Genomic DNA, 13,027 nt, shown 5'->3' on the forward strand with positions numbered 1-13,027 from the left:
TGGAGGGATGACTCTGGATGGGAGATGAGTGCTGAAAGTGGGTAAAGAACCAAACATGATGGTCTCCAAGTAGTATTGCAAACCATAATGCCCAAAGAGAGAGGGGGGGAGGGAACTAGGGAGGGAGGGAGAGAGAGAGAAGAAATGTACCTGCTATAGAGGCGGGTAGGAGGGGTGGGCAAGAGGTGTAAGTTAAATATTGGGGTGGGATATGAACACTGGTAGAGGGATGGGTGTTGGAACATTGTTAATGTTCTATTGAATCATGCAAACTTTGTAAGTGTATCTCATGACGATTCAATTTAAAAAATAAATTAAAAAAAGAATCTGGGCTTTTCAGGTTCACTACTTTTATTCTCCACAATTTCACATAATTCCCCATTTTCAGAAACCACTAAAGTTGCAGTTGCTCTTTGTAGCAGAGACTGAGTTTTTAAAAGGCCATTTATTTTCCCCCTCTAGGACTGGAGCGATAGCACAGCAGGTAGGGCTTTTGCCTTGCACGCGGCCAGCCCAGTTTCGACTCCTCTGTCCCTCTCGGAAAGCCTGGCAAGCTACAGAAAGTATCCCGCCTGCATGGCAGAGCTTGGCAAGCTACCCGTGGAGTATTCGATATGCCAAAAATGGTAACAAGTCTCACAATGGAGACATTACTGGTGCCTGCTCGAGTAAATCGATGAACAACGGGACGACAGTGCTACAGTGCTGCAGGTCTGTTATGAGTAGCTGACTCATTAACAAACCTAAGAAAAGTGTCCTAGATTCCTTCTATAAGGAAGTGGTGAGAAATGGAAGTTTTGTGCAGTTCCTAAGGATCCTTGAACCTTTGAAACTGCAGGGATATCACCAAATACCACAAAGGGGGACATTTCAGAATTGTGGCCTAACTTTTCAAACTTCTGAGTAGCAAGAATCTATGGAAAGGAAAAGCTAAAACACAGGATCTTTGCCACTCTCTCAGGAATTCTTTAATTGTTCCCATGAGGACATTAACTCTTTTGACATACATCTCCAGTGTAACTTTCCGTTATCTGTCATCTGGGGCCAGGAGCCTTTAATCCCTTCAAAATTGCAGGAGCAGACGCCACCCCACGCCCTGGCAAGGAAACCCTAAAAGTCACAGGAGAAGATGCTATCCCACTCCATGGCACGAGTCCCTAGAAGTTGTCAGAGAATCCTTGGATTGGATGTCTTTGTCAGTGACTGTACTACAAGCACCCGTGGGGTGTGACCTGGCCTTAGACATGAACACAGCTGCACGCCAGGCCTCGCCTAGAGCGCCATGGCTTTGGAAGACCTGCTTCTGGATCAGGAGAGCAACATGTTCTTCCTTGCTCCCTTGCAGTTTCTTTTCACGGATTCTTTCCGTGGGTCTTTAATTAGCTGAGACCAAACCCTGGGTGCTGGCCTCATTAACACCCGGATTTCCTCTGGGTGGTTCTCCCCTTTGCTGGGCTAAGAGCAGAGATAGGGGTAAAGGGTCCTGCCTCGGGGTAGATCTATGCCATGGCGCTCCCCCCCCCCCACACACACACTAATCTTCAAGTTCTTAAACACTAGTGAGTTTTGCTTGTGTGCTTCTTACTGTGGCTGGTGGCACAGGAGACATACAAGGGCGGGGGAGCCTCTTCACAGAGACCACACGTTCACACAGCATCTCAAGTGGGAGGACTTGACATGCTTCCCCAAGAGGAAACATCCCCACAGGAGGTTTTCCTCCTTCCTCTTGAAGTTCTTCACTGCATCCTCATTATCCTTTTCTGGTCACCACTTAATGATGCCAGTGGGGTCCCTGGGTGACTTCTGTGAAGTGGGGAGGAGAGAAGAGGCAGCGTCAAGAAGGAGATCTGCTACTTTCTCTCTATTCACCTCTGCCACGCAGGCAACGGCTGGGGAAATCTAGGACTGTGAATAGAGCTCCTTGCGGGAAACGGAAGTCGGTCCTAGACCTGATGCAGGCCTTTCAGATTCTTGCCTTTCTCTCGAAAAGAATTTCAGGAGGGGCTGGGGCAATAGCACAATGGATAGGGTGTTTGCCTTGCACGCTGCCAACCCAGGTTCTATCCCCAGCATCCCATATAGTCCCCCGAGCACCACCAGGAGAAATTCCTGAGTGCAAAGCCAGGAGTAACCCCTGAGCATTGCTAGGTGTGACCCACAAAGCTAAAAAAAAAAAGGATTCGGGAGAAAATGAGCAGAGAAGTAAAAAATTGGTTTTATTTGAAAGTTGTTTCATGTATTTAGGGGGTGGAGGGAGAAGGAATAACACAGTCAAGAGAAAATAAAGCTTTCTCCAGAACACAGGGAACCCAAGTAAACATCCCAGCATTAGACAGGAAAATATGAAGGCAACCATCTCAAGAGGAGAGTTGTGGGCAACATGTTCTTGGACACTGCACATGCTCAGTGGCACATGGGTATGGGCAGCGTATGCCCACCACTCTCTCATATGACTGTTGGGCATTTTTGTGTCTTTTAAGGAGAAGTGTCCATTCATCTTCTCTCCCCATTCTTTGGTCATTCTTTAATGGTGTTGTTTGTTTCTGTTTCTGAGTTTTGAAAAAGAGTTTTGTATTTCTTAGATATTAGCCCTTTCTTTGATGTACAATGTATTAACATTTTCTTTCTCATTCAGTAGGGTGTCTTCACTTTAGGTCTCACTTAGTTTGAACTGCAGAAGCTTTTTACTTTGATTTAGTCCCACTTAAATGTACTCTTATTTTGGTTGTCTGTTGGGTTGTATCATTGAAGATTCCTCTGAGGTCAGTTTCATGGAGAGACACCTTCCCATATTTTCCTCGATTTTAGATTTGATATACAGGTCTCTGATTCATTTTGAATTAACTTTGTATAGGCCATGCGATAAAAGGCTAATTTCACTCTTTGCGTATGGTTATCAAGTGCTCTGACTACTGTGTGTTAAACTCGCCTTGCTCAGCTTTGGAATCCAGCCATTTAGTGATACATTAACTGTCTACACTTCTGAGCATTTACTCTGGACCTCAACTCAGAACACTCATTGTTCTTCTTTGTTTTAATACTGTGAAATTTTGATTATTAAAGCTTTGTAATATAGTTTACAATCTGGGACTTACCATTTTAATTTTTCTCATGTTTTCTTTGGTATTTCTGAGGCTTTTGTGGTTCCATATGATTAATTTAATTTTATTTAATTTTATTATTTTGCTTTTTGGGTCACACCTGGCAATGCACAGGGATCACTCCTGGCTCTGCACTCAGGAATTACCCCTGGCTGTGCTCAGGGGACCATATGGGATGCTGGGAATTGAATCCGGGTTGGCCGCATGCAAGGCAAACGCCCTACCCACTGTGCTATCACTCCAGCCCACATATGATTAATTTTAAAAGTATTTGTTTTATGTCCTTGATAACTGTTATGGAAATATTAAAGAAATGTGTATTGATTTTGTAACTTACTTTAGTAAGATAGTCATTTTAACAATGTTGATTCTTAAAAAAGAAATTGTGTCTTTTATTGCTTCGAGAACAAATTCTTTTGTTTATTTGCTTATTTTTCATTAGGAACCACACCCAGCTAAGCTCAGGGCTTATTCCTGGTTCTGTGTTCAGGAATAACTCTTGGAGGTGCTCAGGGGACCATATATAAAGTCAGCGATCAAACCAAGGTCTAACACGTACATAACAAGAGCCTTAACCTCTCTACTCTCTCTGACTTTTCTGAAGTGATTTGTAGTTTTCACTAAATAAGTTTTTTACTGTCTTTGTTAAATTGATGTGTAGATATTTGAGCTGTATTGGCATGGTAATAAATGGAATAGCTTTATTACTACTTTCCTATATGGCTGTTAACGTATATCATAATGCAACAGATTTCAGTACATTGACCATATAGCCTTCTACTTTACTGTATACAGGTTGATTCTAAGAGGTTTTTTTGATGAAGTCTTTAGAGTTTTCTATGTAAAATATCAATACCTGCTAACTGGTACATTGTGACTCCTTTACCAATTTGATTTTCTTTAATTTCTCTCTATGTCTAATTTTTCTGATAATGAATCGTAGCGGTGACAGTGAACATCTCTGTCTTGTGCCTGAACTTAGAAGGAAAATATCCCCCTTTAAGCACAGATTTTAGATGTGGGTTTTTTTAAAATAATTTTTTAATTTTTAGAGCATTACAAAACTGTTCATAATTGAATTCTAGTCATACAGTATCCCAATACCCATCCCTCCAACAGTGTATATTTTCCAGCACCAGTGTCAACAGGTTCCTTCCCATCACCCCCCATCCTCCACCCTTTTTATGGCTTTTTGGCATATACTTTCCTTCTCTCTTCTTTCTCTCTCTTTCTCTTTGTCTCTTTCTCTCTGTCTCTGTCTTTCTCTCCCTTTGGGCACTATGATTTGCAATACAGATACTGAAAGGTTATCCAGAATATCCCTTATCTACTCTTAACTCTCAGATCTTGTCCAGAGTGACCATCCCCAGCTATTTTTGTCATAGTGGTCTCTTCTCTATCTTACCTAACCTCAGATCCAGCAATACCACTCCTGTGAATATACCCTGAGGGCCCCAAAACACAGATCAGACACACAATCTGCACCCCTATGTTCATTGTTTTACCAGGACAAGTTCCTTGGATCAACTGATAGGCTCTAACCTGTGGATGCCATGCCGCCTCCCAGAGTTACACCACCTCTCTTTCACTAGTTCAGCTCTCAGGTCACAGGTGGTCTGGAAGTCAGTCCCTGCTTCATATTCCCCACCTAATGCAGTCCTGGACTCTGTAGTCAATTATTGGATGGTTCTGCTGGGAACAGGACCAGTGTAGGCCGTCAGATGTGAAGGGGAAGAGAAGATCTGGTTACCAGTGGATTCCCTGCATCCCTTAGACTCTCTGCTTCTCTGCTCTGAGCTGGGGAGAGAGGCTCTGCGCAAGTGACAGATGATGTCTGTGATGGTGATCCACTGGAGATTCTGGCAGCTCTTCTCTCTCCTCTTAGCTTCCTCAGGGGCTGCGGGCTGCTCTAGGCTTCACAGAGGCTACCTGCAGCAGCGATGCTGTGTCAGTTTTTTCCTCTCTCATCACGCATATTGTGACAGCTCTCATCTCCTCCTGGGGCCCTGGTGATGGCTGCTGGGGCAACAAAAAAACAGAGATGGGGGTGGGGGGAGCTCCTGGAGATTTCTTCTTTATTATTAGCTCCTTGGAAGGGCTAAGATTGTGGTGAAGATTGTGGAGGATGATAGCTCTTAAGTAAAACTTTTTAAGCATGTATTTTGAGTTTAGAAATATTTTTAGTGAAAGACCTTAGCAAGAATATTTTCTTTTTTGTGTTGGGGCCACACCCAGAGATGCTTAGGGGTTACTCGTAGCTCTTTCCTGGGCAATCAATTCTGGCAGTGCTCCAGGGACCATATAGGATGCCAGGGATCGAAACCCAGTTTGGCTGCATGCAAGGCAAGCACTTTACATGCTGCACTATCTCTCTGGCAGCTACAAGAATATTTTTAGTATCTATATTCTTTAATTTCTTGAAAACCCCTGACCATTAGCCTGTATTCATTTTCCAGTTAACTAACACAAATATCCTTCAGACAGGATATATTTAAGAGAAGCCATTGATTTCTAATGACATGTTGAATTTTCTCATCATATAAATTATTTAAAAAACAAAGAATTATGTTAGTACAAAATCTGTACTAGATGTGATATATTTTGTGTTTTCTGGAGTGGGTTCTTTTATTGATCATACAAAGTGATCTGTTCTTTTTAATAAAAACAATTTTGTTAAATCTGTAATGTTGTTAAATCTGAAAGCATAACTGCACTATAGAGGAAGTCTATTTAAATGTCATGAAGTAGATGAGGATTAAGCACAACTTAGATAAGGAAAAATACAGTAGATCTGGTCTATGGATGTGTGTGTTGTGTGTGTTTATGCCTCTATTTATCACAGTTAATGGAGGTAATTCCAGAGTTTGCAGTCAATTTTTGGTTTGCTTTTGTTGCCATTGCTTTGTTTGGAGACCATGTTGGGGGTGATGACCAGCTGATTGTCCAGATATTACACTCAGCAGTGCCCAGGGGACCAAAGCAGTAGTAGATTGAACCCAATCCTTTCTCATGCAAAAAAAATGCACTAGGTGTATTGAGTCTTTTCTTTGGCTCTGAATAATTTTTGTGTGTATGAGGGGCACACCCAACAGTGTTCATGGCTTACTCCTAGCTCTGTGCTGAGGAATCACCCATGAAAGTTCTCAGGGTACCATATGTGGCACTGAAGATGGAACTGGGCTTGGCCATAGGCAAATCAAACACCTTAAGCTGGCACTGTCTCTCTGTCGCTGTAAAAGTTTGCATATGAGTCATCTCTAGTGAGTCATAGAAAACTCAGGCTGTTCCCAGTAATTTCTGATCCTAGCAATGTGGGGCTGATAATTTGAACTCAAAGCTCAGACCTGCTGATGCAGTGCTGCACAGGAAATACTAGCACCATAACTAAAAGTATTCAGTAGCGAGCAAGGGTACAACTACAGTTCTTAGGGTACTATGCAGTGTCAGAGTTGGAAATCAGTGTCTCGTTCATGCTTTCCATATGCTCCCTTGCTTTAGCTATCTGCCCAGTCCTAGATCCTTGTTTCTAATAAAGTTATCACCTATTACATGCAGACAATTATTCTGTCTCTGGAGACACACTGATGAGTAAGATATAATCCTGGTGTAAACAGAATTCAAGTCTGCTTGTTGTCCAAGGGCAGATAGCATGGTAAGGTTCAGACACACATCCCAGCAAACTCAAATCACTGTTACTGATGCATAAGAGACTCTTTTAAGTGTTTTAAATATCGGAGTCCCTTTGAACACTTCCTACCACTTCCTTAGTGATCTCTTCCATTGCCATATTTCAAAAACAAACATGTTGACAACCAGTTATTTCCTCAGTCTGAAGTACTATTACAAATTCCAGTTTTGTATAACCTTCTCTTTTTGTCTGTAAAATTATGCCATAAAGGTGCTTTAAATTCAAGACTCACATTATGGAACTGGTGATCTTCAGACCTACCTCTTAATCACACTATGTATTTGCTCCATACACATTTGTTCCTCAGTTTAGTATATGGCATTGCCATCTAGCAAGATGAAATGCCATTATAACACACAGACACAAGTATGATCCTCTAATCTCTGCCTCCAGGATACACCTTTTTTATAATTTCTGTGTATATGATCAAGAGCCATGATTAATGTCTAACCCATAGAACAGGACAGGGTAATAGAATATCACTCGCATGATTATTGTCACATCTTGTAAGAAATCCTCTTGTTATCCAACTCACTATAGAATTCTTTACTGGTTTAATGGAAGGAATGGTCATGTTTGAGTACTCCTAGTGGCAAGAAACTGTGTGCAGCCTCTATAAACGTGGCAGGCTTCTTTTGCAGTGAGAAAATATTGAATACTTAATAAAAGAGATGATTAGAGAACATCCTTGAATGGAAGTTTAGGTCTGTATTATGAAAGCTATCCTTCAGGTGAAGGATAATCTGTTACCATGGCAACAAATTAGTAAATTCATTCAATAAATAGTTGTTTGATGTCTATTAGGAACAAGCACATTCTTGGTTACTGTAGAGACACACGAGCAACAGAATAAATGAAAATCCCAGGTTTCAGAAGCTTACATTTGGAGGCATGAAAGTCATTGAATAGTTAAAGCAAGTTCGCACTGAGATTTCAAAAGCAGAGCTGAAACGATTACCATGAAGAGAAGAAAAAATGGACATGGGAAGAACGTAAATCTCATACTGAGAAACTGTGAAATAATAAAATACAGATTATATAGGTAAGAAGGAAATATGCAACTACCATGAAGTGTGGAGGACAGGATGACTGTTAGATTGAATCTAGCTCTGGCTTTATTTGAACTTACTCTAGCCAACTGAATTTTTGTGACTTGGATCTGGGTTCACTCATATACATCCCACTGACAGATCTTCTCAAACAGGTGACATTTGCGTGGGCTCCTTTCTTCAAAAATTCCTTCTCGGAAGTAATAGATTTTATCTGAGGATCTGTGTGCCATCTTTAAGCATTATTAGAACAGTAGCCCTTCTGCCAATTGGAAATGCAATCTGTTCTTGTGAACAGCTGCTTCTCTTCATGGAAAGAAACAACTTTATTTGAATTTAATAATCTTCCTACTTGACTCTAGGTTCTCATTTGGCATCTGCTTGTGATGACCTTATCCATAGATAGATCTCTTTTGAATGTTTTGGAGGATAATACTTAAGGCAGAATATCATTTTGAAAGCAAGTTAAATATACTTCAGTGTGCTTTTCAGAATGTACTGTTGGAAAATAACAGATGAAACTAATCCCAAGGGTAAAAGTAGTATGCCAGTTTTCTCTTATTCATCTATGTCATTAGTGTAACAAAATGTAGGTCAGTATAGAAAAATTAAAAAGGCAATGGGAAGCCTTTAATATAATACATTAGCATACTTACAAGTAGCGAATGCCTTGTCAGAAGTTATGTTAATAGACAATATTGTCATCTTATTACACTGAATGCAGCCACCTTAAAATTTGGAACCCACCGTAATATTTAATTGTGGTCGCTTCTCACTACTGACATTGACAGGTTCCTTTTTAATGCTGCCTTAATTTAAAGTGGTTTTGTGAATCGAATTTAAATGCTGCTAGGCAGCTGATAATGTATAATACATTCGAAAGTGGGATTTCTGTTATTGTCTTTAACATTCAGGTTTCACTTATAAGGGAGATAGAGTATTTCTATTAGCATCAGACTAATTTCTAGTTCCGAGGGTCAGGAAACTCCCGAAAAGATAAAAGTTCATCACAGTAAGGATCATGTTGGTTTAGGCCCACAAAAGAAATCATCATGTACTCCTCTTGGTTCTTAATAGACTTGGCAAGTAGTTTATTATTATTATTATTATTATTATTATTATTATTATTATTATTATTATTAATTATTGGGCTGGAGAGATAGCACAGTGGTAGGGCACTTTCACGTGTCTGACCTGTGTTCCATTCCTCTGCCCCTCTCGGAGAACCCGGCAAGCTACCGAGAGTATTTCGTCTGCATGGCAGAGCCTGGCAAGCTACCCGTGGTGTATTGGATATGCCAAACACAGTAACAATAAGTCTCACAATGAGAGACCAGTAGGTGCCCACTCGAACAAATCAATGAGCAACGGGATGACAGTGACAGTGATTATTATTATTTTCATTTTAATGAATCGCTTTGAGATATAGTTACAGGCTTACCAGCTTTCGTGATTACATTTCAATCAAACAATGTTCGAGTACCCATCCCTCCACCAGTGCCCATTCTCCACTACCAATGTTCCGAGTGTCCTTCCCGCCACCCCCACCTCTTCCCACCACCTGCCTCTGTGGCAGACACTTTCCCTCTTACTTTCTCTCTCCTTTTGGGTGTTATGGTTTTCCACAGGTTATTAAATAGGCATGAGACAGATTGATAAGAGAAAAAGGAGTAATTTATTAATAATACGAAAACCTCCTGTGTGTACAGGGGGGACCCAGCAGAGCAACTTAATGACATGATCTTAGATACAGTTATTAAATGTTTTTGCTAAAGAGTACATTGAGGGGGAGTGGAGTGTGGTGCGGGGAAGGAAAGGTCATTGTTTATATGCAATTCTAAGAAAGAAATAAAATTCATGCAATGTGCAGCAAAGGAATGTAGCTACAAAATATCATGGTGAGTCAAGTCTGTCAAAAGGAAAGGGATAGATACAGGATGACCTCTAGCATATGTGAGACATTAAGATACACAGAAAGCCAGTGATGTAGGCAGGCAGGTAGATAGGGAAGGCGTCCTCCCTCAAAGCAATGGCAATGAATTTCCTGGAAAACAATAATATCAATAGCCCTGAAGTTGCAAACAGCCAACTTCGCAGAAAACCAAAACTAAGGCCTGATAAGACTTTCACTTGGCATCAACAGACCCAGAGAGGGTTGGACCCTTCTCTGAAAGAAGCTGCAGCAGAAACAAAAGGCCATAAAAGGAATTTCAAAAAACACCATTAACCACTCCCAACCTTACACCACCCCCTTGGCAACCTCTCTAGCAACAGACTTTGATGTAGGTAGAAGTCCCACATGGGGGCAGGTTGAATTTCTCCTATAAAAGCCACCTTGAACAAAGGAATTGCATAGGCTGCTTGAGCCCATGTGCTGCTTATGTCCATGTGGCCGAGAACATGTGGTGGTTGAGCATATGTGTCACCCGCATCTCCCCTCTTGAGATGTGTACTTTCCTAACTAATGCTGGGATGTGCGTAGAGGCTCTCTCTGCCTTAGAGAAGCCTGGGTCCTCCTGATTACCCTCTGTTCTCCTGTTACTCTCTCTTCACTTTCTCTTCCTCCTTCCCCTTCCTAAAAAATCTTCCAAATAAAATCTGTTTTTACTTCACAGCTCATCTACTCCTAAAATTCTTTTCTGCAAGGCAAGACAAGAACTCAGTAACCCTGGGTCCCAGGGTGGCAGAGGCAGATCGGGAGAAAGTGACTATCTTTCTGCTCTTCGCCCCACATAAACTACCCATGGCATCCACTGACATCAATTGGAACAAAGCGGGAAACAACACGGTAGATAAACAAATCAAGAAATTGACTTGGTGAAGCTTGAGGACCAAAGAGAATAAAGTTTAAGGTCTTTGGCAAAGGGAGGTGGGTACATTAGTGATGGGTGTGGTGGTGACATTATGTGCATGGAAAGCCACCAATAGCAGTGCTATAAATCAAAGAATCCCAATCAATAATAACAGTTAAAAGAAACAAATACAAATTATCATTTCAAAAATACAGAAAGGTCAATTAGGAAAGTTACTAAAAACTGGTCCAGAAAACTGTTGGTGTATCTGAATTTTACCTTCTCCATAAATTCTATCTTCTCTGGGGATGCCCTTACAAGTCAAGTTTACATGCGGTTACCTCTCAGAGGCTATATTCCTCTGGCCTTAAGAGCCCTTACCATGAAATTAATCATTTACTAAAGACATATTTTAAGTTAGCAATTTTCCCACATATACAGATAATATTACTACTTGGATTTACTCAGGGAATACTCCTGTCTCTATTCTGAGGAATCAGTACTGAAGGTGCTCAGAGGAACATATGTGGTGCCAGGGATCAAAGTAGGGTACTGTGTCTCTGGCTCCATGGCCAAGTTATTCTTGCTTAGCTATATTAAGCACTATATATCAATTTTAGTAACTAAGGCTTGCAAATATTAGCTTCAAATATTAAAGGCATATACAACTTTATCACTTTTGATAGTTTTACCCCGAAGATCTGTACAAAATTGCTCTTTGTTTATAATAATTTTTATGGTATGTACATATTCAGATTAAAGAGTAGTAAAGTTTAAAGTAAAGTATAAATCTGTAGACTTAACATATACAACTGCATCAAATTAATTTTTCCAATGCATAATATATGAAGAATTATGCTAATATAATTCAGTATTCCTAAAAATCTCAAGAAAAGAGAATTAACTTTAAGCTTTCAATATCAAATACTTAGACAATGTGTTTAGAAATTAATGGACAAATAGCTTATATATTAAGGGTTCATTTCCTGCTGATTTATTAAAAGCTAGGGCAAACCATGGTAACCTAATAGTATCTTGTATTTGGCTATGCTATGATTTTACCCAGAAGTTAGAAAATTTGGCTGTGAGTGGTTTAATTTTTCACTGGCTCTGGGCTGTAGGATATCATTGGTTTGCCCTTTCTCCCTTGCCACAGAGTTTGGGCTTATCTGGTAATAATCTGTAAACAATTCTAGACTGCATTGGTATGTCCTGCTCCCCTTGCCACTAGGAGCTTAGGTATATCAGTCACACCCATTAAGGTGCTCCCGAGTCACTCCCACTCCTTTGTCTATATGTAATCACTTCTATTCTCCCTTTCCCAACTAGTTAATCAGCTCTTCCCCTAATCAGACTCTGTTAATTTGTAAAGTCAGACCTTGCTAGGACAGTGAACTTGTATTGTAAGTTAATATTGCCTTTTCTCCTCTTTTTATGTCTTTTGAATAGTTTACTTTAGAGTAATGTCCTTTTTGTATGGACAAAGAAAGACAGTTGTTAATATGCTTTGGTAACATGGGATTTAATTGACTTCAAATATTATTCACTCCCGGGCATCTGCTTTCTCGACTTAAGCTTCAGCTGCCCTTACTTCCTAGCAACTCCAAAAGCAGGGTCCCGATGAGGGACGGGATGGACCCTGGACAAGCGGTGAGTTATGTGCTACCCTGGCCAAAGTGCTAATGCTTAACTATATGTTAAGAGCTTGGTCATGGACATGTCATGTCATGATCCAAAAGCAACAACGAGACTAGGACCCTGCTAGGGATAGGAAAGACTAATCTTGCCTGAGCACTGTAGTCTGAGATTGAGGTGACCCCAGGAAAGCAATTCTATAAGCTTAACCCATCTCTTGGTATGTCCATACAAAATGATTAATATTATGAAGGTGACATGGGGTAGAAAAGAGCACAGATTTATTCCAAGCATATATATTTTATATATTGAAATTCCTTATAAGATTTCATTTGAAGGAAATTTTCTACTGTAAAAGTGATTTGATAAAGGCTGGAGCAGTCATTTGATAAAGATATGTCCAGCCTTTCTGGAAAACAATATGGACATTCTTTCAAAAACTAGAAATTGAGCTTCCATATCACTTCCATATCAAATCTTGTTTGATTGGAACTCAAACAAGAAAGCTCGTGACTTGTTTCTCACAGTGATTCCATTGAGCAATACCATTTCTGGGAATATATCCCAAGGGTGCAAAAAAGCACAGTAGAAATGACATCTGCACCTGCATGGTCATTACAGCACTGTTTACAATAGCCAGAGTCTGGAAACAACCGGAGTGCTGAGAACAGATGACTGGTTAAAGAAACATTGGTACATCTACACAATGAAATACTGTGCAGCTTTTAGGAGAGATGAAGTCATGAAATTTACATATAAGTG

The 13,027-nt window shown here is 40.4% G+C and overlaps 1 protein-coding gene across 1 annotated transcript in view; it reads right to left on the reverse strand.

Annotated features, from left to right (window-relative positions):
• LOC101543290 (26S proteasome non-ATPase regulatory subunit 10-like) overlaps positions 1–8,071 on the reverse strand; it is an 86,438-nt gene extending 78,367 nt beyond the window's left edge. The window contains 2 exon segments of the mRNA XM_055121103.1: positions 7,671–7,801; positions 7,978–8,071. Of these exon segments, the coding sequence (XP_054977078.1) occupies positions 7,671–7,801; positions 7,978–8,071 (225 nt within the window).
• Positions 8,072–13,027: the final 4,956 nt, after the last annotated feature.

Source organism: Sorex araneus, chromosome X (assembly GCF_027595985.1).
Source record: "Sorex araneus isolate mSorAra2 chromosome X, mSorAra2.pri, whole genome shotgun sequence".
Lineage (NCBI taxonomy): Eukaryota > Metazoa > Chordata > Mammalia > Eulipotyphla > Soricidae > Sorex > Sorex araneus.